Here is a 24126-nt window from a genome sequence, read left to right on the forward strand (position 1 = left end):
TCACTGGTGAAGGTGCCAGCTCTCTTAATGAATTGCCAGTAGTCAGATCCTCTGTTTCTAGCACAGTTTCATCAGTTATCCAGCCTCAAGCCACTTTCTTTGATTTCTCTGAAAGTCACAGTTGCCTCCTCCTCATGTGCCAAAACCTTTAGATGCTTCTCCGACACCTCCCAGAGAAGGTGTGCAGTGCTAATAAAAGAGATTCACAAATAAAAATGTGAAAACTATTAAAAAATCATTTTGTTAGAAGCGATGTGACTCAGTAGGTGCCACACCATTGTATGTTTCTGCCCCTTTGGGTGGTGCTCCAACCATAACCTGCCCACTCCCTGCCCAGCGTCCCTCCCATTGCCCCCCTTTCCCCAGGGAAGGCTGTGGCAGGGCAGCGGGAAGAGGGGTGCCTGGGGGCCCTGCTGAGCAGCTCCCAGAGGGAATGCTGTTCCTGTCCCCTGGCACGTGGGTCACCTGCCCTTGGGGCTCGCTTTCTGCAGGAATTGGCTACGCCTCGCAGGTCATCGTCATACTGCTCAACTTCTACTACATCATTGTGCTGGCCTGGGCCTTGTTTTATCTCTTCAGTTCGTTCACCATCGACCTCCCCTGGGGCAGCTGTGACCACGAGTGGAACACAGGTGGGTGTGGAGCCCTCTCCCTGTTCTCCAGCAGATCCCACTGAGGGAAAGCTGCTGCTGCCCAGGGCCAAGCCTCAGGAGAGTGTCTTGCTCCTGAGTGGGTGGGATGTGGGTTTGGGGTGCTGGGTCACTGTGGTGCTGTTTGGCACTTTTGTGGGAGAGGCTTAGATGATCTCAGTCTCTGCTAGAGAAGCACCAGTGCTGTGCAGTGGTGACCTCCCTGGTGACTCCTGCTCTGGGCTCCAGCAGACGTGGGTGCCCTTCCTTCTTGGCTTCTTTCACTAATCCTGTTCTGTGTGGTAGCCACAGACCCAGTGCTGATCAGGACTGTATCCACTGGAAGGAAAAATTAAATGCTATTCTCTTAAGTGTCCTAGATTTCCTGCCAGCCTTTCCATGGAAGGGATTTCTTTTTGGGCATCCTTGGGACTATAACTTGTCCCAGAATCAATGCCAGGGATTTTCAACACTGTGGATGGACAGGGAGGGATTTTTCAGATCCTCTGGTACTCCAGACACTACTGCTTACAGTTCTTGTTTCCCTGGGCCTTTCCTGTAGGGAACTGCATGGAGCTTCAGAAGGCGAACTCAACCTTCAATGTGACCAGTGAAAATGCCACATCCCCAGTCATCGAGTTCTGGGAGTAAGTAAAGGACTGGCCTGTGCACCCCTTCCCTCTCAGGTGTCATTTCCCTGGGCAAGGGGCACAAACTGCAGTATCACATCCTATAAACCCACCCTTGCCAGAAGAGGACACAGAGGGGGAAGCTGAGCAGGTCAGAGTGAAGGCTCTCAGGGCAGCCCTGCCAGTCAAGGTTAACTTCACTGCTCTCATGGTGTTGCTCTGGAGCTGTGCTGGCATGCCTCAGAGCCACCCGATTTTGTCCTTCTCTGATGCTGTGTTCATGTCCCTCTAGACCTTTTGGCCTTTTTGGTCTCACTGACCTCTTTCCTTTGAATCCATGCTGCTGTGTGATACCAGCGTGTTCCCAGGAGGCTCTGGCATGGTGGGCAGTGACTTTTGTATGTGTGCTGGTCTTATCTCAAAAATAGAAAAAGCACAGGGATACTGCTTTTAAACTTCAATGTTTTAATTTTTTTTTTGTCTCCTGTGCACTCCCTGAGCCTGTGCTCTCCCTCTGCCTGCTGCTCACAGGTGAGTAGATGGTGGCCTGCCTTAGGCTGCTTTTCCTGCAGCTGAACATGGAAAATTTGTTGTTTCTGCCACTGCTGTGACCATCCCTGTGTTACTGGGGAATAAGCAGCATGGGACTGGAAATTTCCACTGTCCATTGCTTCTGTTCCTTCTGTTTCCACTGTCTGCAGCATCTGTTCCTGCTGTCCCTGGGCAGGGAGGGTAGGAGGCCAGCATTTCTTTGAGGAGCTCTGAGCTGCCAGTGGGCTGATCACACACTGCACAGGTCTCTTCTGGCTGCACTACAGCACCCAGTTAGTTCCAGTCCAGTGGCACCCTTTGCACTGGTTAGAGTCCACATCCTTAGGAGCAGGCAAAGAGCAAGATGACAAAGTGTTATCTGAGAGTGCACTGTGATTTTTCCAGCCCTTCTCTCACCCCCTCAATCTGCTGCAAGACTGTGGGGCAATGAGGGCAGCAGTGTGCCTTAGACAAGGGTTCTCCAGCAGCACCTTTATTTTGGGACAATTGCTGTCTTTTGCAGCAGGGTGGACACTGCTGGTTGCTGGGCTCCAGCGTAGTGCAAGTCCCTCTCTGCCTGTCTCAGGCTTGGGTTTCTGGGGTTTCACACTCAGGTTCAAGTGTGTGGTGTAGGAGATAGAGGAGGATGAGTCCTCACTTTTGTAAGTGATGAGGAAGATTTGTCACACACATGACACAGGAAGGCTGTTATTATCTGACCTCATTTGTACCAAGGTCCACATAGCCCAGGGTTTTATCTCCACACTGGTGGCAGGAGGATGCTCTAGGTGGCCTCACCGGATTATGGTGCTCATGGTTGAGTCTTAGTCACAGAATGGGATGCTGTGCTGCTTTGTGTCCTGAGGTCAGTTATGTGGCTGCCTTGAAAGAGAGAAGTGTGCTGTGGAGAAGGGGTTGGACAGCACTGCTTCTTGGGTCCTGATGGATTCTGCATGCTAAGTGCAGCGTACCCCTGACTGTGAGCATTGCAGCGTGTCAGAAAAGTAGGTGAACTTTGTGTGTCCATGTGTGACCTGCCAGGCTGGCAGTGTTTTTTCAGAGAAGAGCACTGCTTAATTTCTCTGAGGCTTACAGCTCAGACCTGAACCTTGTTAGTAAGACAGCTTTTCTCCCTAAAGCCACCAGGCACCGAGGAGGTGAGAACCAGCATGGTGTTGGGAATATTAGTGGCCAGCATCAGTGACCCCTGCATGTTTCTTTGCTTCCCCCCAATGCAGGAGGAGAGTGCTAAAGATTTCTGATGGCATCCAGCACCTGGGTGGTCTCCGCTGGGAGCTGGCTCTGTGTCTCCTGCTGGCGTGGATCATCTGCTACTTCTGCATCTGGAAAGGGGTCAAATCCACGGGCAAGGTGAGTCCTTGGTTCAGGTCAAGCCTCTTCCCTTGGTCACAGCACTGGTTCTAGTCAGCTTTTACAGGTTCAGAGAGGTCCTTGAGGTCCCCTGGGAACCACTGCCTGCATGAGCTGGTGGGAGCCTGTAGGGCTCAATGTGCAGCAGGAGTGTGAGCCAGGCTCTGTGTTTTTGGGTAGGAAAGGCTGGGAGCACTGAGCATCTCAGAGCATCATCTTCCAAGGTGTATATCCCCATCTGATCCCTCTCCATCCACAGGCTGAGGAGACCCTGCAGTCCTCCTCTGTCTGGGGTGGTAGCATGTTCCCTTCCTTCCCATCACAGCATGAGCAAGCAGCATGTTTTTGCCTCTGCTGGAAAATCTTCAAAATTAGATATAAAAAGGTAACCATGATGGCCCCAAAGCCCTCTCTGCCTCAGCACCATAGGAGCTGTCCTTTTGTGCTTTCTGTTTGTCCCAGCTCTTCCTGCAGCTGCTCATGTTCTCCAGCAGTCAAGGTCTCCTTTTTCTATCTCCACAGCAGTCACCCTAGAGTTATTTCTTTTAATATTTTTTGGGAAAAAACTGGTGTTGCTGTCCAGCTCCATTCCATGCTGCCTGTTACAGAGTGTGCCACTCTGATTTGCACTGACCCCATTACTTAGTTTCTGCTACTGCCTCCTGACCCCATTCCCAGCTAGCTTTGTCTGGAGCCAGCAAGAACAGATGGAAATGAAAAGGTTTGGTGTATTTCCTGAATGGTGTCTTCTCTGCATGTCTTGAACAAGCCATCATGTGTGATGGTGTGTAAACCTTAGCTGCACCCATTTCTATCAAGTTGATGGCATGGATGTTAGCAGTTTCTCTTGCTTCCAGAATGGTCTGGGATTATGAAACATGACAGGGAAATCAAGCAGCTTGCAGGGATGATATTTTCTGGTTTCCATGGAGTAAAATTAGAAGAAAAGAGCAACTGCTTGCTGTGGTGGCCTGGTAAAAGAAAACAGAGGCAGTCTAATAACAGCAAATATGATACGGAGATACAGCAAATGTAGTGTGGGAAGTCCTGAGAACAAATTCCATCTATTTTAGATACAAGTTCTTGGTCAAATACAAGTGATTTTTAGCAAAAAAAAAAAATTTAGCAAAATGTACTAGTGATAGTGAGATCTTGAAAACAGAATCCTTCTTTCATTGAAGCAACAGTGTCCATAGGTTTATCAACCCTACACATATTTCATAATCTGACTAAAAATGATGGCTATAGGAAAGGAATTCCACTGGGAAAGGAATATTTCTTAATTCTGAGGATTTGCCTGTGGAGGGTCAACACCTTGAGCTGAAATCACCCTACTCAGATCAGCAGTGGTTCTCATCCTCCAGCACAGGGACTGCCTGACCCCAGGAGCACTCCCACAGGCAGGAGGTTGTCACAGATGGAACCACTTTGCTGAGGCATGTGGATCAGATTCAAATAAAACCCTGGATGTTGTTGAGCAGCATGTGACAGAACGATCACACTGATCCCGGCAAGGTTCCTAGTGATGTAAGTGCTAACAATGCCCAAAAAATAAAAAATATTGGGTCTGAGCCAAGCACTGAGTACTATCTCATTGGATCCAGATGTTCCTATTGTTAGAAGTTTGGCAATATTAATCCAGCAAAGCATTCTCCAAATTCAGGCCTCTGGTCTTGGTGGAGGTGTGAGTGACTGTGGAGTGAAAAGCCTAACACAGTAATTCACACAGGCTGTAAAGCACATAGGATGTTACCAAAACATGAATCCAAATCATATGCCAGAAAATTACCAGGCTGTATCCTGAGCTCCCAAAACTGATGCTATTTAGACATTAAGCCAATGTGCAACCTGGTGTCCTAGAAGAACGTACACTAAGGTCCAAAGACAATTAGTTATTTTAATGGTTTTTGTTTTTAATCTTGCTTCCATGGGCTGAGAAAGCTTAGACTTGCATCCCATTATTTCCTGAAGGAAGACTTTGATTCTGTGGTAAATACACTGATGATAGTTAAACTTTCAGGACCTGCAGATTTGATTTACTGTCACTGTACAGCTCTAAATCAAAGGCTCCTTGAAAACCTGAGACTACGGGGAATTTACTTGCTGAAGGATCCTGTCCTTGGTTTCTACAGTTCAGGATGCAGATTCAGAGGGATGAACCTGCTCCAGGTATCTCAGGCAATCCAGAGTCTCAGCAAGGAGGAATTTTTCACTGATCTCTGTTGTCTGCTGAGATACATAGAGCAGGCCATGTGAAATGCATAGAAAATCTGGAGTTGCAGACAGAGATGATAGCCCATCCTTGAAAAAACCCAATACTAGACTATTTTTCAAATCCTGTCCTACAATACTAAACTGAATGACTGGAGGATGTGTGTCCTGACTTAGGGGAGGACTCACAGAATCAGATGCTTTGGACATTGCTTTATTCAGATGGAATCTATCAGAGTGGATCCAGAAAACAAAATCTCGTTTTGAATTACAGCTCAGATCATAAAGATTACCCAGGGGCAGAGCAGAAGTGGTCATACTGTCCAGGGAAATCATGCCTGTTCTCAGTAGGATGTCCCCCAACGCAGAAATCACCAAAGATGAGTCACAGCCGGTGACTCCCACTAAGAGATGGTGGGCTTTAGGATTTTAAAGCAACTTTTTCTGGATGGATGGGCAGGTGTGAGAAGCGGGTTACTTCACATCATTACATTTTGCACTTTCTCCAGAGATGAGCTCTCCAGAGCCCAACTGCCAGAGCTGAGAAAAGAGCTGTAGGGTAGTGTTCAGGTGAAGCATGCTGATGCAAGTCCTTGCTCAGCACGTCCACACAGGAAAAAACCTGAAGAAGCAACATTTCTTTCTTTTTGGCCTAGCACGATAATGAACAACCTCTTCTCAAGGTGGCCAATAATTCTTTAAGGTGTGGAAGCAATGCAAAAGGATTAATCACATTACTTGAATTGTTGAGGAGGTTGCATGAGCTCTCAATAGAAGTTTGTGTAGGAAACAGACTGCAATGTGGTGTCATTGTGGCATGCTACAGCAGTTAGCCTGACCAGTCCTGCAAGTACCCTGGTAGTCCCCAAACTGAGTGTCACATTTACCAGAGGTGAAGTCCCTGAAAGGATTATCTGATACTGGTTTCCAGCTTTCCCCCAAGGGATGTAGCTCCTTTGCTAGAGGAAAGTGTTTTTAACCCTGCCTAAGTGTGTCTGCAGTGCTCATGGGGCTAGTGACACAAAAAGCAAGAGGACATGGGTTCAAGGTCCTGTTTGGGTCTGCATTCTTAGTGGCAGTTCTGAGACTTGCAGCCCTGCTCTGCCCGAAATGCCCATGAAGAGGTCACTGAGAGGCAGTGCTGTGGGTCACTGCAGTGGGAAGGGCTGGGCACAACCCCTTCGCCAGTTCCAGCCCTGAGCTGGGGACCCCCAGCACTGCCCCTGGTGGTCCTTCAGTGGCAATCATGTTTCAAGGCATTACCTGCACACTAAACACTATGGAGAACAGACTGTGTGTCACTCAGACTCTGTTTGGAGTAGGGATGTGGAGATGGATACTGGGGGCAGCTCCTTCCCTGATGCATGCAGATATTACACCACTGGCTTCAGAAGACCCATTCTGACTCCAGCCTGGCTCAGGGTCTGGATTGCTCTAGGACTAGAAAGATTTTCTCTGCCTTCAGGCATGCAATGGCATGTCATAAGTTTCCTGAGTGCATTTTAAAATGCGTTTCTTTCTGCTGCAGGAGACAGCAAGGTGCTCAGCAAAGCAGCCTGACCTGTTCCCTGCCCTCCTCTCCCAGCCCAGGGCTCAGTGCTGTGCCACTGGCTGGCACTGTGTGCCCTGGCCCAGGCTGCTCTCTCACACTTGTCCCTTCCTGCTCCTCCCAGGTGGTATATTTCACTGCCACGTTCCCATACGTCATGCTGATTGTTCTGCTGATCAGAGGAGTCTCCTTGCCCGGGGCATCCCAGGGAATCCTCTTTTACCTTTATCCAGACATCAGTCGCCTTGGAGACCCTCAGGTAAGGTGGAGAAGGGGGGAATGAACAGATAAGCTGTGCTTGCATGGATTCCTCTGGCAGCACTCACTCTCTCCTTTTGGTTTTCCTACTCTCTTTCTTCCAATTTCTACTTTCTGAGCCCTCTTTTGCCCCTCTGTGGCTGTAAGGCAGAGCTGTGATACTGATGTCTTTTCTCATAGTCTCTGCTCTCTTTTCCTCCAGTGCTGTTCCCATATTTTCCTGTCTGAGTTGAGTCTGAATTGCTCAGGGGAATGGGCAGAGGGATTTAATCCTTTCTCATGAGTGGTGCAAGCTATCCCTCCTGTTTCCTGGGGAGGCTCCTCTGCTGTGGAGCCACACAGTGCATGGAGTGCCACTTTGCATTGTCCTGGCAGCTTGTGGGGATGAGCCCTGCTCTCCTGGCACATTTGCTCCATCTTCCTTGGGAAGCATGCCAGGTGCATGGATGATGGGAGCCATGGCATGCTGCAGCAGCAATCCCTGGGACCTGGCTGCCTTTCTCTCCTTCCCATCCCTGGTGAGAAATTCCTGCCTCTTTGACAGGAGGGTCAGCGCCCGACTGCTGCTTTTAATCTTTTTGGGACAAGTTCTTCCATGTTAAATCCTGGCTCCAGCTGAGCTACTGTACCAGCCTTTGTGTGAAGGTGTTTCCAAAGGAGATTAAAGGGTGCCTGCCTGGAAAATAGGCCAGCAAAACCCTTAGTAACCCTATTAACTCTTTCTGGTCCAGCACCAGTGCTGCCTCAGTTATTACTTTTGCAAATGGGAGCAACAAGCTGGTTGATGTATGGCAGGAGGTGGGTTGGGCAGCTGCTCCATCAGCATGGAGGTCCAGAAAAGCATGGAAAGGTGTGAGAACAGGTCTGTGTTTGCTGTGACTGTGTCTCTGTTTGCACTGATGAGGTGCAAGAGGCTTCTGAAATGAAATAATATTTTTGAGTGGTGCTCCTTCTCTCATGCCAAGTCCTGTTGTTACCATGGCTGTGTTGCCCAGGGGACTGAACTAAGCCTCCTCAGGCATGACATGGCTGGTTCTAGCTGTGTCCTCATTAGGTCTGTCCTGGCAAACTTTTTCAATTGCAGCCTGTGCTTTAGAAGCAGATCTTCCTTCCAGCCTAGAAAATGCTGGCAGAAAGGCAGAGTAGCCCTTCAAAATAAGAGGATGGCTCTGAACAAGAGGAGGAAAACTGCTGAACCAAGGGAGGAAAACTTGCTCCTCATTTCCCACTCCACATTCCCTGATGAATGCTTTACTTCTGAGAGAGAAAAGCAGGATTTGGCAGCGATGGTTGCCTTCTTCTCTAGAGGGTTTTAACCATTCTACTGAACCATGTAGCAAGGCTTGAGTCTTCTCTTGTGTCTTCCCATCAGAGAGGGAAGAGTTAGTGACCCAAGCCCCACATATGTGTGTGACTGTGCCCCGCTGTGTCTGTGCAGGGACTGGTGTGAGTCCTGCCAGCCCAAGCTGATTATAATTAATTTGTGCTCAAAGGACAGTGAGCTGTAATTGTTTACCAGCAATTCTGTACTGCCTTGAAAAATGGAATAATCTTTAGTGCTTGGGAAGGGATTTTGGAAATTTAAAAAAAAAATTACATCTCCAATCTGAGTCTTATGAGAAGGCATCTCAAGGGGAGGTTTAAATAAAGGGTAAACAATATGCAAAGGGACAAAATCCAAGCTCCTCTAAAGTATATGAAAAACTATGTGAAAAGAGGGTATGAATTATTTATCAGATTCTACCAGGGGAGCAGCAACAGCTGAGATGTGATTAAATGTCAGAATATCAGGCTGGTGTGTGGAAATCATTGCTTTCCACCTGACAAGTGACCTTGGAAAGAACTGGGAAATCCTGTGTATGACAGTTCAGTCGAGCTGATTGGTAATGGTCTCTTCTGGCTCTGAAGTGCCCTAAATCTTCCTGCATCTTCGTTTCCTCAATCTGTGAAATCCCTATAATTAAAATGGTAAATGAATTGCAGTTGATAGGTAGCTCAGACCACACAGAGAACTGCCAAACTGAGGTGTTGAATAAGGAAGGCCAGTTATGCTCAAATATGACAGATAACAGCAAAACCACCAAAGAGATAATCTACATACTTTAAAAATGAGCTATGAGCTCGTTTTTTAGATTTTTTGGTTTGGGGACATGCAGTTCAAAACAGGTTATTTAATATTATGATGTTAGCATGTCAGTCATAACTAGGCCCAAAGTCTTTTCTCACTCCTTGACTGCATTGCTGTGCTCCAGATGCATCCTGTGTGTTTCACAGTGTGGACCAACAGAAGGTCTTTAGGTCATCCTCCACTTGTACTTTTGATCACTTCACCCTTTGCATTTATTGGTTTTATCAACTGTTTTATTCAGCAGGAAATGCTGGAAATTTATGGATGTGATTAAGGAGAGGGATGCATAGTAGGATCCACCAGTGAGAAGACGAAATTAGAGGAATTCAGTAGAACTAAGATTTAAGTGTGTGAAACTTGTCATTAAAAGAATTTTTCAGATGCTGTCAGGCTTTCTGTTGATTGAAGCTTTAATATCACTGCCAGTCATTGTTTAGACAGACAGATGTAAAGAGAGGATGGGTAGGGCTGATGCAGAAAGGACTGTCTTGTGTGTTTGGGTTTGCTTTAAAGAGAAGAAATGTAATAGTCTCCTTTCACTGTGATGTCAAGTCTTAGCTAAATTTCCTTAGGCTTAATGCTGAGTGAGAATGGAGAAGTTGTGCTCAGAGTTTGTGTCTCTCTGAAAAAGCAGCAAATGTTTCTCAAAGCCTCCCACTCTTGTTTTCCTCTTGAAATTTCCAGAAAACACCCACCATGCTGTATTTGCTTGTACTTTATCCAGTCTTAATATAAAGCAAGAAGCTTCTGTGATAAGTTGCTTTCCACCCATCCCAGATGTGCTGAAGGCCCTCAGTTTGGGGGCTGTATCCCAGTCCTGAGGCAGGGAAGCACTGGAGGTGCCAATAGTCAGCAGAGTTGAGCATTTCTCTCTGAATATCCTTCCCTACATCCCTCTCATTTTCTTTCACCAATTTCCCTGATGATTGGTTTTTGGAGTGTTTGCCCTACAGATTTCCCTCATGGCTCTTGTTTCCCATCATGCAGGACAGAGAGGGAAGGCAAGAGAAGATGCCCCCAGTGGGGAGCGTGTGGCTGCAGAGGGGGAATGCTGAGGCCGTGGTTTGGAGCAGGGCAGCTCCCACAGTCAGTGCTGAGCTGAGGATGAGAGATACGTGCATCTTGCAGGGCTAGGACCCGCTGGGTTAACCATGGGCCCCTGAAGCCATGCTGGGAAGGGGTCAGAGCCCCAAATTCAGGCCCTTCCTGCTGCTGCTCCACGGCCAGCAAACGCTGCCGCTTCCCTGTGAGAGGAGAGGGCGACCACAGGCCTCCTAAATATTATTTGTTCCCCGTATTTATTGTTGTCCCAGCAGGCCGGTGTCCTGGCCCAGCGTGAGGGGTTTGCACAGCTTTCCCCTTCGGCAGGCGGGTGTTTGTTTCGGCTCCCGCTGTGCCCTGTGCGGACACGGCCCCGACAGGCAGGCCTGTCCCCGCCGCGCTCCCCAGGCCTGGCAGAGGGGCTGCGAGCCCGGGCACTGAGGGCAGGCACCGGGCAGCGGGCAGGGAGGGCTTGGTGCTCCCACAGCGTGCCAGAGGGGCTCGGGGATGGAATCCTCTGCTCGGCCTTGCTGGAGCAACGCGTCCCCGTGGGGCTGCGTTTCCTCCGCCTCCTTGTCCCACGCCTGTTGCCAGCCCTGCTGCCACGGGACCCGGCCGTGCAGCCCTGCTGAGCCTGATCTCGGAGCTGACATAGCAGGAAGGAATAAAGCTGTCTGTCTGTCTGACTGCGAGCAACAGGGCGGGGAGGACCATAAAGCCCGGCTTCCCAGGCAGCAAGGAGCGTCCCCCGGAGCACCGCTGGCCCCTTTGCGCCCCCGGGGCAGGCAGCTGCGGTCCGCGGGACGAACCACAAACCTGTTTGTTTTCTTGTGCTGTTTAAAGTAACCCCGCTGGTGGGAGGGCCCTCCTGGGTGCAAAATGTCCCTGCAGGTGTCCTGAGGTGTGGGGATGACATGAGGTCAGTGTTCTCAGGCAGGGCACTGTGCGGGCCTGGAGTGCTGGCAGAGGGAGATTAACTGGGGAACAAAGCCCCTGCTCCTCACTCCCGAGGAGAATTTTCCAAGCAGATGAGGCTCTGGGATTGGGAACGTGATGCTGGGCGAATGGAACAGGAACACTTTACAAATGCCAGTGACCCGTTATTCCCTGTCTCCTCTCTGCTGGGATGAATGGGGATGGGGCAAGCCTTGCCCTGGGCTGTGGGGCAGGGCCTGAGCTCTGTGCAGGTGCAGCACGGTGGGATGTGGGCTGCATCTTTGGGTTGGGGACTGTGAGCCAGTCCTGGGTGAAGGGCAATGTCAGTGTGCTGGAAATCGAGCCCTGGGAGTCTTGCAGTAAAACCTTAGGAGTCACCATGTCCCTTTGTGTGTTTGTGTGGTGCAGTAGGTGGCTGTGGGTAGTGCCAGCACCACAGGCTGACTTGTGAGCTGTGATGCTGTGGGCAAAAGAAATGCTGCTTGAACTGTAGCCCAAGACTTGGCTGGGTTTTGCTCTCTGCTATGCATTACACCAAGTGTGACCCTCCACACAGCATGAACCCACTCTGTGCTGTGCTGTCTCTGCTTGCTGATGGGGACAGTTCAGTGCTTCTCAGCATGCCACCTATATTTGATGTATGGCATCCACTGGGGTTCAATAACGTTTTGCTTGAAAGTGGTCTTGCTGTTATTTGTAAGTGCTTTGAGAACTTCCTAAGGAAGGACCTGTTTCAGTCCTGGGAGCTATTAAATTCCGGTACATGTAATAAAGTGAATATTGCTGAGAAAATTAAGAGACAGAGGAATGATCATAACCATCTTGAATAACTGCAGCTCAAATGTACAGAGTAGGAGGCTATTGCAAACTGGACCAAAAAACATGTTCAAAGAATTTGAATTATGAATTAAATAAAATGGATGGCTTAGAAAAATGTAATAATTAAATCAAAATACCCATACCGCCAATATGCCAGCAAAATCTGAACAGGATAAACTTTACCAGTCTCTTTGGGAGCAGTGGCCAGAGAGAACAGCAGGATGCTTTTATCTGCAGTGGAAAGAGAGCCCTGCCTGACCCTGTGAGGCCTCTTAGTCAGACTGGTTTGGGAACAGCTGAAAAAAACATTTCTCTGAGTCACTACAGGGAGAGAAATGAGCACAGGCAGCAGGTTGGGGAGAAAATGTTTGAGTTGCTGAAGTGAACGGTCTGTGTAGCCCCCATGAGCCCTGTGGGGCTGGATGCGCAGTGGTGCTGCTGGAGGAGGCTGGACCCTTTCCACTCCCAGTGACCCCACAGTCCTGGGACTTGCTGCTGCTGCTTGACCCCATCACCAGTGGGTCAGGAGCACACATGGCATCAGTCCTGTGACAGTCCTTTTCCCCCCCCAAGAAATGTGGGGGAAGCAGTCGGGAATTGCAAGGAAACTGGGAAGGTTGTAGATGTCTCTTGCCTTTGGCCCAAGAGCTGCAGTAAGCTTTTAATGCCTGAAATAATGTGCAGGTGGCCTGAGCTGGTGTTCTCAGTCATGCTAAGTAGGATCATAAGCCCTGCAAGTCAAGCTTAGCTTTATTTATGGTTTCAGCGACAGGCTGCCTTGCTTCAAACAGGAGCATATGCTAAGGGAGCTCCTGTATTCCCTAAAGATATCCCTTTGGGGCTGGCCTCCCACACAGCCAGGTGTGCACCCCACAGGTGTGAGACTGGGCAGAGCAGGCAGGGAAGTGAGGAGCCCACAGACCCCATGCTGGTCTCTGGTCTCTGCTACACAAGTCAGGGTTATCTCTGCATTTTAGAAATGAGCCATGTCATAAACCACAGAGCTAATGAAGCTTGGCCTCTTGATGTTTGGCTTCCACCATGGCTGGTAAAGCACCAGTTCTTTTCCTGCCTGAGGGGTATTTCTCCTTTGCGTGTGTGATTTATGTGATATTTAACACTGGTTGACTCTTCTTCCCTGTAGCTTTCTGCTCAGTGGGGACCCCGAGTTCCTGTCTTTTTCCCATTCCCTAACTATTGTGCAGTTCATAGGTAATTGATATCCTTGAGGTTTCTGACAACTGTTAAATCTGGTTGAAAAGCATCAACTGAGTCTAATGTTATGACAGGTGTGGGGTAGGCAGTTTAATGGCAAAAGTCTTGTTATCTTGACAAATTGAGCTACCAGAGCTACAAACCCCATGAGAGGGTGTGTTTTGAGCACAGATTTGATGGAAAACAAGAGCTCTACCAATGAACAGCAAAATAAAAAGCAAACCTAACAAAGCACTTGATTCCAGTCTGTGCAAAGATATTTAAATTGTTGATGCAAAGGTGTCTGCTGGTCCAGCTCACCTTAGTGCCTTGCTGTGCCTAAAATGTGGCTGCAAAATGAAAGCTGTGCCCGGACTGCCCAAGAGCACATTGATGCTTTAGGAATCAATTTTAAAAAGGGCTTTGATCTTTTTCTAATGTCTTTGAACTGAAAAAAATTAATACCTTGTCTCTAAACCCATCTTCCCATTCATCTCCAAAAAGAGTAAAACACACTGAGGTCAATTACTTTTTTTGACTTCCCAGTGTCTCGAATTAGTTGTTCCAGTCCCATCTCATCACCTGTCCCTTCCCATTCTACAAATCAGAGATTTGATCTCACTCCCTGTTTGATCTGAAACCCAGAGTCCAGGGTTTCCACGGACTTAAGTCAAAGTTGTGGGGTTGAATGTTAGGCAAGTGGCTTGCAGAAGAGTCAGGGAGAGCAGTTTGACCAAACCTAACCCTACTTTCCTTGCTGGGGTTTGCAGCATTGGGCAGGGAGAGGATTTATTCCGTGCATCTGTGCCTTGAGCTAAATCCAGAATTTCTTCTGGGAAAATGGCAGTTAATGGGATTGTAACATGCCTTCATAAGGGTCATCAGCCCAGGAACGAGAAGAAGTAAATATAAAACAAAAGCTGTCACCACATTATTGTACTTTGGCCAGTATGAAAGAGGAAAGGCAGAACCATGCATTGGGGGTGGTTAGGCAGGTGCTGCCCACCAACCATTGTCTCAGAACGTGTATCAGGTGTGATTTGAAGGCATCAAAACCTCTGGAAAGCACTGTGGTGCTTTGCATTGGCTCTTGTTCTTCTCAGAGGGGCTCTGGGGCAAGGCTGCTGTTTGAGGGCTTACTGGCACTGCCACTCTGGGAGAGGAGAGTGTAGTCAAACGGAGACTTTTCTCATAAAGTCCCAGCAATATTTTATTTCTGCTTTTCTTTAGTCTTGAAAATGTGGCTACGCTTCAGCATTGTTGAACGATTGTCTTATCTCTGTTTTATAAAACCCCTAGGAAAAAAAGATCTTAGAGAACAGAGGTTTATTTAATAATCTTTGTCATTGCTTCATTCCCCACCATTGGTTCCTGCTTTTGCTGTTGTCTGCAGAAGGCAGGGACAGTGCCTGAATTGGTGACTGCACACAGCTAGGCTTTCAGATGAAATCTGGCATTGACAAATGTCAGCCTTAGAGCCCTGGGATGTGTTATTGACAGTGAGACCAAAGGGCCTCATGGGAATAACAGTGCTTTTGTATGTTCTTTTAGGAGCTGTCTTTTGCAATCAACTGTGTTTATTTCTAGTATTCTTCCCCAGTTGAATTTCATTACAATTTTGGAGTATTTAAGCTAGGTCTTGGAGGGAAGGGCCACCACCACAAGCTGTGTGTCCCTGTGCTGGCCAGTTGGAGACTAGGCTTGCCCAAATCGAGTACCCTTCCTCTGGAGGCAGAGGGCTCCTTCAGCCCTCATGGAAAGTGCTCATCTGGTATCCTCTTGCTAGAAGGCTCTTGAGTGTCACAGGGTGCTGCAGATTTGTCAAAGAAAGAGGTGGTGATGAAGAGCTATATGTGATTTGGGTGGATGAGGCTCCTGATGTATCCCTTTGGCACACCCAGCCCCCCTGGGTGCCTCCCTGAGCATTTTAATTCCTGGCACTGTACAACCTGCCTCTAGAAAAGGCTTGTTTCAGTGCAGAGTCCTGCTGGCCTTCTGATCCCTGGCCCTTCTGGTGCTTACAGCAGCCTTGGGGCTCTGCCTCTTCCCGTCTGTGCAGTGTCTGTGCTGGCCTTGTCTTCTCACCTGTGTTTGCATCTCCCTTGCAGGTCTGGATGGATGCAGGCACTCAAATCTTCTTTTCGTATGCAATTTGTCTGGGATGCCTGACAGCTCTGGGCAGCTATAACAAATACCATAACAACTGCTACAGGTAACTGCTGCCTCGAGCCTTCCCCTCCCTGAACATGCAGGATCTGCTGGAGGCTGCTGGCCTTTGGAAGTGTCATGATTTTTCTTTCTACTCAAGGCATAGGAAAAATATTTCCAGGTGTTTGCTCCCCAAATCCAGTTCTCTGTGCTTTATACCCAAGGGAATTGCCTGTCTGTCCCCTCTTCCACGCTCTGCAAAGTTAGATCTTCTTCACTAGCTTTGTGACCCCAGCCCACACTACAGAACCTGCACAAGCAGAACTGTGAAATCTAGTGGCTCTCAACTGGAGTCCTTTCCCATTGTGATTTACCCTTCAGTGGTTCATTTGGACCCAGTGACTGGCACAGCTGTCAGTGCTCTGGGTTCTTGTGTGCTATCTCATATGGTTTCATATGAACCTGCAGATGTGACTTCTGTTTATTGCATGCTGGACTGCAGCAGCAGAAATGGACCAGGTTGCCAGATAGAATCAGGCTGCTGAGTTGAAGTGGTCTAGTGAAAATAAACTCATTTTGCTGTAGGTATATCCATTGCCAGGGTTAAAAGGCTTGTGTGAGAAGAAGCCACCTCTCTTCCCACATTTTCTCTCTTGATTGGGTTGCTCCTGACACTGACTTCTGCCCCCATCTTTTAAATTCAAAATTGTAGTCGTTGCCATCAAAGGTCCAGGGACACCACTGGCTACATGATCCTTGCTTGGCTTCTTTCTTCACTTTAGGAGTTAATTTCTGTTACAGGGCTAGGATGCTTGTTTCTTTTCATGTTCCTTCTCCCACATTCAGTTTTGAGAGAAAAAGCTGTAGGAAAAGTAGAGATAATGGATCTGTTTCTGGCCTTCAACATGTCCTTGGACATTCGCCCTTTGCATCCCCAGTCTAATATGTAACATGGAGATGATGACAGAGCCTGGTCAGCAAAAGGGTTGTAAAGACCTTCTGTAACTGCAGCTGGGAGTTGCTGTAGAAAGGGGAGAAACCTCTGTCTGCACATGGTGCTGTGCTTTTACCCTGTGTGCTGTTTGGCTCTTCTAGGAACACTGGTCTTAGTTTTGGTGTCAAAACTTCGATGAGCCTTTCCCAGGCATGGACCCAGTTTTAATGATTTAGTCCTGTGCTCTACAGGCTTAGTTTGGATAAGAAGACAGAACCAGGATTTAGCAAGGGAGAGAGACATCAGCACAATGTCTTTGTTATACCAGGCCAGGTACTTTGTTATTTATATATATATCCTGGAAAAGGATGTGGTCAGTAGAAAGCATTGTTCATATGGCAGTGGTCCAAGATGGCATCAAACAGTATTGACCATTTCTTGTTTCCTGTCACAGCAAGGGAATTTTTCAGGTCTTCCTGGTTCCCTTTCAGGTGTAAATCTGCAGAGATCTCTTTGATCTGGCCATCCCCTCATTTTAATCTCTACTATGACACCCCTTCCCACCTTCCAGATAATGGGAGAACACCTTTCAGCCCATGCCTTTCCAAGGAGGGTTTGACCTGTCATGGATACATCCAGGGGAAAGAGGGAGAAACACCAGGAAGGACCAGGAACTATTTGAAACATGTGAGAATTTGTATCAAATTACTGAGAATATAATTTGAGTGGAGAGCAGGCACTTTATAGTAACCAGAGAAATGAGGTTTGGGCTTGGGCTTCCCATTGTGTAGCTGGGATTGATGGAGTGTGGCCTTCCTTTCCAGCTGGGAGATTCATTGAGCCTTACAAACCAAATGCAGAGCAGTGGTGCTGGGTGCTGTGCAGTCCTTGACAGTGCAAGAAGCTGTACTTTGCAAGGAGTGATTTGAATTAGTATGATGCAGGGGCTCTGACCTAGTTAACATGCAAGCAGGAGCATGAAGTCCCAAAAATGCTATGCAACTGAGGACTGATACAGAAAAATCACACTGGATTTGCAGAGTAACATTTAATAAAGTCAGAGCAGGCCATGAAATGCCAGAAGGGGTGCATTCAGTTTGGTTCAGAATATCTCAGAATGATGCTGCAAATGTTATTGTTGTCCCCAGGGTTGCAGTCACAAGAGGATTAGGGAGACTCAAGCGTAAAAAAGAATTGGATAGATAAGAGATGTTCAGTTTAAAGTGTTGATGGATGAGAGTGAGATGAAACAGAGACAAAAGGGAATAGATCAGAGAAAATAAATTGGATGGCTGTGATTATCTTTTTCTCATAATGCAAAGACCAGGAGATAACTAGTAGTGCTGAGAACCCAGAAGATTGTAACTGGTCTGAGAAATCTATTAAGGGAAAAAAAGTGTTCCCTTCTCAGCAAAAATAAACTGTTACATGCTGCTACAGGAGGGACCAGGGGAGACAAAGGGGGAAAAAACCCAGAAAAAACCCCTGGCATTTAGATGTGTGGGAAGACCATCTCACAAGCAAGGAGGTTAGGTGGGCAATGCATCTTTATGCTCTCCTGGGACAAGGCTACCCTTGGGGGAGTTCTGCTGTGTTGTCCAGCCTGGGGCATCTTTCTGCAGCTGCTGGTGCTGAGTCAAGCTGCAGATATGTCGGGAGAGACAGTGGCTGGGGCAGAAAAGCAGGTGCTGTCCTGGGGGGCTGCCATGAGTTGTGGGTCACAGCTGGCTGATGCTTTGCCCGTTTCTCCCAGGGACTGCTTGGCCCTGTGCTTCCTCAACAGTGGCACCAGCTTTGTGGCTGGCTTTGCCATCTTCTCCATCCTGGGCTTCATGGCAGAGGAGCAGGGTGTGCCCATCGCCAACGTGGCTGAGTCAGGTGAGTGAAGACCCTGGTGGGATGGGGCTGTGGGGGTGCTGCCACTTGAGCCCCCAGCCACCAGGGGATGCCTGCAGCTGCAGATTCCCATCCCTAGCCTCCAAAAAACAGGGAGAAATCAGTGCACACTCATGAAGTACTGAGATGCAGTAGGTTTGAGCCTAATAAAAGCTGCCTCTAAGGGTGAGGGCTGGGGTTAGGCAGCTGCTGTCTCTTGTGGGGAGGGTGCTGAGGTGACTGCATGGCATATCCCCAGGCTTGTGCTGTGCTCCCTGGGCTCAGAGGCTTCCCCTGGCTCCCAGCCCTTGCAGCAGTGAAGCAGCCAGAGGTTGCTGTGTCCCCTTACCTCCCTTCCTGCTTCTCCTTCACTGCTCCAGGAGCCTGAGTTTCATGCACAGCACGGATATTACTGGAGTGAGAGGCTGCATGGCCACAAGCTGTGCCTTGGCTGGGAGGCTGCCTCGGGCAGGTCTGAACCAGCTGTGCTGTGCTGCTGCCACTGCTGTGCCATTGCTCTGAAAGCCCTTCTCCCTGCAGGGCCTGGCCTAGCATTCATCGCCTACCCTCGGGCTGTGGTCATGCTGCCCTTCTCCCCACTCTGGGCGTGCTTCTTCTTCCTGATGGTTGTCTTGCTGGGACTGGACAGCCAGGTAAAGCTGCAGGAGCAGAGTGATTCCCCACCAGACAAAAGCCACTGTCTCTTCAGGACAGGCTTCAGCTTGGCTGAGGGGGAGGCAGTGGGGCTGGGAAGCTGGTCAGGATGAGCTGACAGAGGTGGGATCTCTGCTTTTTGCAGTTTGTCTGCGTGGAGAGTCTTGTGACAGCTCTTGTGGACATGTACCCCACCATCTTCCGCAAGAAGAACCGCCGGGAGACCCTCATCCTGGTGGTCTCCATCCTCTCATATCTGGTTGGCTTGGTGATGCTCACAGAGGTATTTTGGGCTCAGACCACCTGCATGGTACTTGACAGGACAGAGTGGGACCTGGTGGGTGGTGAGCTCTTACACTCAGCTTGCTGCTGAGCCCCATCCTGCTGCCCTGTGCCTGCAGGAGGCTGCCCTGCCCTTCTCATGCCGTTCGTGTTTTCCCTTCCAGCCCTTACTCCTTGTGCCAGTCACAGGCCTGATACTTCTCCTGCCCAGACTGATAGCTGGAGCTCTGGACAGCCTATGTTTTGGTTGTAAATTTATCTTGACACAGACCAAACCTTTGCAGCTGTAGCCTGTTGCATGGGAAGGGGAGTGCCCTTGTCCTTCTCCTTCTTTCTGAATGGAGCTACAGGAACACTTGCTATGAGGAAACTTGTCAGGCCTCAGAGCACCCCTTATCTATTATACAGATATCCTCTGTATTACCCTTGTGATTGCCTGGGAGCTAAACTGTTCTTGTTTAAAACTTTGAACCCTGCCTAGCAATATGCATGTGTGGATTGATGCTGCCAGAATGCTCTTGGCACTTTCTGTTTTCATTTGGGCATAACTTTTGGAGAAGCTGTCTCTGATGTTGTACATGCAACATTGTGCCTGGATTTACCCACAGGCTTATTTTATAGGCAGTCCTGCAGACCTGGACAGTGAAACAACCAGGCTGCATGTTGTTATTTCCTTCTCCAAATTGGGACTTTAAAGTCAATCAGATGGATTGCATATCTTAAAGGGGGAGTTTCCATCCTCACTTCCAGCTACAAGAATTGCCTAGGTTTTGTCTTCTCATAAAACATCCCCACAATCTCTGGCAGTCAGTTGCCATCTGCTGTGCTGCCCTGCATTGAAATGAAGGGTTGCAGAGACTCCTGAGAGCAGCAGGGTGGCTGCGTGTCTCTGTCAGGCCTTGGGCACAAGGGATGTGCCTTTTCTGTAGGCTAAAACTCTCTTTCCCAGAGAGAGAGATGCCTCCAGCTCTGGGGGAGATATTGAGTTTGTTTTCAGCTCTGGCTCTAGCTCTTTGCCTGATTCCTCTTCCCTGTCTCTCACCTTGCTGCCCACCTGGGCCTTCCCAGGGTGGGATGTATGTCTTCCAGCTCTTTGATTACTATGCTGCCAGTGGCATGTGCCTGCTCTTTGTGGCCATCTTTGAGACTCTCTGCATCGCCTGGGTCTATGGTGAGTATGAACTGGGGGGGGTCCACAGCTCTGGCCTCTCACAGTCTTGTCTGGTTCATTCTCAAAATTTTGGTTGGTAGCTTAACTTGGCAATTGCTTTGTAATGAAAGGTAGAATCTAAACCTTTGCTTTGGTGCCCCTGGACTCAACTGGCAGGGACTTCCTCACTGTGGGAGGACATCCTGGGGGATCTGCTTGGCAGATATCCCTTGCATGTTCCTATACACTCCTGCTTTTGAGACGCTCCTTCCTTGGGGAATTGGAGCTGTCTGAAAAATCTTTTCTCAACCTGTGTTCAGAGGGCTTGAGACTCAAATATTTTGAGAGCTCTCTCACAGTCTTGACAGTTACCAGATATGGATAAAACCTGGGCTGAGATCCTAGCCTTGGAGATGCTGAGGGGCTGGCCCTGCTGACCTATTGAACAGTTCTGGGAGGACAGAAAGTTAGTCCAGGACCAAGACCAAAGCTGGCCACACTCCTGAAGAGCTCCCTGGCCTGACTGTTTGCTGCACTGAGGCTATTGCACCTAAACAGTGGTGAAGCAGGACCCTGGACACGCAGACCCTGTTGCCCTCCTTCCCTGGTGGCAGTGAGGGATCCCATCCTTGCTGTCCTCTGCAGGTGCTGAGCGTTTCTACGATAACATTGAAGATATGATCGGCTACCGGCCGTGGCCCATCATCAAATACTGCTGGCTTTTCATCACCCCTGCTGTTTGCATGGTGAGGACACAGGAGGAGGGGCTGTGGGGAGGAAGATGGGCAGGGCTGGGTGCCCCTGAGATACAGACACCTACATATATACACAGGGATGTGCATATATATAGGGGGTTATGTGGCCTGGACTCTGGGGGCCTTTTGTTATTTGTGCTTGTAGCTTTGGGGGCCAGATGTGGGGCTCAACAACAGGGAGAGGCTCAGCTCAGTGACAGAGGTGTTTGCTGGTGGGACAAGATCCTTGATGTTATGACCAGTGTTGCCCATGGGGGCTGTCCCAGCAAACCCTGTTAAAGGGATGTCTCCTCTGTTGCTGCCCTGAGGTTCTCCTTTTCACTATGTGTTTCTCTGCAGATGTGTGCTTACCAGAAAGACCTCTCTTTGCTCATGGTGTTTATTTTCTTTCTCTTTCTTTTCTTGGTCTCTTTCACTTTGCCAGGCAACCTTCCTCTTTTCTTTGGTCAAATACACACCGTTGACTTACAACAAGAAGTATGTGTACCCCTGGTGGGGAGACACTCTGGGATGGCTGCTGGCCCTCTCCTCCATGGTCTGCATCCCTCTCTGGATCATCTACAAACTCTCCACCATCAAAGGCTCACTCAGAGAGGTGAGGTTGGTGCTCTGGAATCAGGGCATGGGCTGTGCTTCTGAGTTGAACTCCAGCTCTGCAGCAGAATCATTTATGTGTTGCAGGTTGATTAGGAAGGAGCCCAGAATAAATAAATTAAATGAGTTAATTGCTATAACATATCTGTTTTTTAAAGTTCTGCTATGCTGGAGGGCTGCTTCAAGCTGAACTGCTGCCTCTTGGTACTCTTTTTTCATTTCTTCTGTCTCTTTGCAAGTACCAGCAGGAAAAAGGTCATTATATGGAGAAGATAAAGATGATCTCCATGCTGCCCCTAAATGAGGCTTGAGGACTTGCTCTGAGAAAGCTCCAGATCCCCTGAGCATTATGGTCAGCTGAGTTCACCAGTCTGTGCTAAGACCATAGAGTTGGAATGGAGGGAATCACTGGGAATTTGGAGTTCCCATCAGTCTTGGTGCTCTGGGTCTGTCCTGCTTCCAGGGTGATGCAGTCCTGGTTGCCCTGTAATACACTGGAGAGGCAGGGAGCTAGAAAACCAGGCATTGCTCCAGATGAGCATCCTCTCCCTGCCACAGCTCATAATTTCAGGGTGAGGTTTCACAAACAGTCCTGAACCCCCAGGATCCCTCTCATTTCCTGCCTCCTGCAAGTGTTCAAGAATGGGTTGTGACAGCAATGGGCCCCTGACCCCTGTGTCCAGCACACACAGGGAAGAGTGGGAACAGCTGCAGGGGCAAGGCAAGGCTGCACAGCATGCTGTGGTATGACAGTAACCCCTTATGAACTTGTCCCAGTTAAAGCCAGTCCTGTGTGCACAGGCTCTGTGCTGGTGGAGGGCATGACCTGGAGGTGCTTGGTCACCAACCTTCTTTCAGAGTGTTTTCTAGCCCTGGCCTGGAGCAAATGGAGGACAGAGCTTTCCTCCATTATCCCTGTGTTGGATACCTCATGTGCTCAGTGCTTGCCTTGGGACAAGTGGTTGGAAGATGAGTTTATCCCCTCGGTTTCTGAAGTACTGACTGTCCTTATTTTGGACATTTCCAGCATTTAGCGAGCAGATCTGCAGCTGGGCCTGGCTGGCTGAATGAAACCCATGATGGGTAGGGGAGGGCCCAGGTCACTTTTTGTCCTTGCAGCTGTGTTTAGTGCCTGTCTTTGCCTTCCAGAGGTTCCGCCAACTCACCTGCCCACTTGAGGATTTGCCTTCCAGGCCAGGCACAGAGCAGCCCCTTCCCTCTACCAGAGCTGGCCTCCTGGTGCTGACAGAGCTCGAATCTCATTGCTAGGACCAGTGTGGCTCTCCCTCCCTCCCCCAGGATGGTTTCTATACAGCCTTTGCCACCTGTTGGATAACGCAAGGATTCTTCACTCACCAAGAAGAGAGGGATTTCTGGGCTGAGGTTCCTTCTCTGGAAGATTTGAAGGGCTGATGAAGAGGCTGCCACGGAGACGGTCTGTGTGGAGTTAGCAATGCACCTTAATTCTCTCCCTGGAGAGGGCTCTGAAGGGGCACATCAAGCACCAGTGTTCCTGAGCATCCCCAGGCTTCTGGTGGGTAGAAAGGAAGGACTGGCCCTGGAGTAAAGTGTCAGAGTCAGAGCTGTGGCTCCAGTGTGGACTTTGGGAGCTTCTCCATTCATTCCATTAAATCTATGTTTTTCCTGACTAGGTCTGCTCTGTCTCTATTTTGTCCCACTGGCATTGCTTGCCAACAGCATGTTAGGTGAGATGTGTGTGCTGGGCAGCCAGGTCTGCATCTCTGTTGCACTCTGGTACAGATATGGGAAGGTGGCCAGAGGAGAGGAAGCTTGGTTAGGGTAAGAAGGAAAACAGGGAGCAGGGGTTCAGAGGCTACTCTGAGTGGTAGGGCTGGGGTACCCTGGTGAAAAGTGCAATGCCACCTTCTGCTGGAGCCACTGCCAGATCTCAGAAGTGTCATCTGTCTGATGAGTCAGGCTGTTCCTGGGGTCTGAGAGCAGCTTGTGGATCTGTGTCTTCTTCTTGCAAGTGAGGGATCATGGGAAGCTCTCCCTCGCCTCTGCAGATCTGTGTCTTTTTCAGTGCTGAACTACCTTCCAGGTGCTCTGGAGCCAGTAATTTTGGTTTTCCTGTGAATGGAAGAAGGGCTGAGTGGTGGAAACAGAATCTGTGTGTTATGTCAACAAACAGGGCCCCTAGTTTCCAGGCTGTTTGGCTAAAAGAAATAAAACTCAAAGAGCTTGTGTTTTAAGTGCTGTAGCCCCAGCATCCGAGGAGGGCAGCCAGAGGACACGTAACCCTGGGAAGCTGGATGGCTCCCAGGAAACCCTGAGGAAGCTGGAGCCTGGACAGAGCTGAGCCAGCAGCCGGAGGCGCTCAGCTTCCTGAAGCACACAAGGACGCTGCTGGGCCCCACGCTGCGGCCAAGGCTGCTGCTGCCGCGGGCAGAGGAAGACGCGAATTAAAGCAAATTAAA

At 49.1% G+C, this 24126-nt stretch overlaps 1 protein-coding gene across 12 annotated transcripts in view; it reads left to right on the top strand.

Annotated features, from left to right (window-relative positions):
• LOC120501645 (sodium- and chloride-dependent GABA transporter 2) overlaps nt 1-23336 on the top strand; it is a 39689-nt gene extending 16353 nt beyond the window's left edge. For 7 of the 12 annotated variants that reach the window (XM_039708193.1, XM_039708197.1, XM_039708194.1 and 4 more), the window contains 12 exons: nt 492-632; nt 1192-1276; nt 3028-3160; nt 7045-7179; nt 15405-15508; nt 18132-18256; nt 18794-18906; nt 19053-19190; nt 20258-20360; nt 20985-21085; nt 21519-21689; nt 22838-23336. In XM_039708193.1, the coding sequence (XP_039564127.1) occupies nt 492-632; nt 1192-1276; nt 3028-3160; nt 7045-7179; nt 15405-15508; nt 18132-18256; nt 18794-18906; nt 19053-19190; nt 20258-20360; nt 20985-21085; nt 21519-21689; nt 22838-22957 (1469 nt within the window). In that variant the 3' untranslated portion in view covers nt 22958-23336. The other 5 variants (XM_039708201.1, XR_005627363.1, XM_039708192.1 and 2 more) reach the window with 5 other exon arrangements.
• The last annotated feature ends 790 nt before the right edge of the window (nt 23337-24126 follow it).

This window comes from Passer montanus, unplaced genomic scaffold (assembly GCF_014805655.1).
Source record: "Passer montanus isolate IOZ18808 unplaced genomic scaffold, ASM1480565v1 scaffold20, whole genome shotgun sequence".
Lineage (NCBI taxonomy): Eukaryota > Metazoa > Chordata > Aves > Passeriformes > Passeridae > Passer > Passer montanus.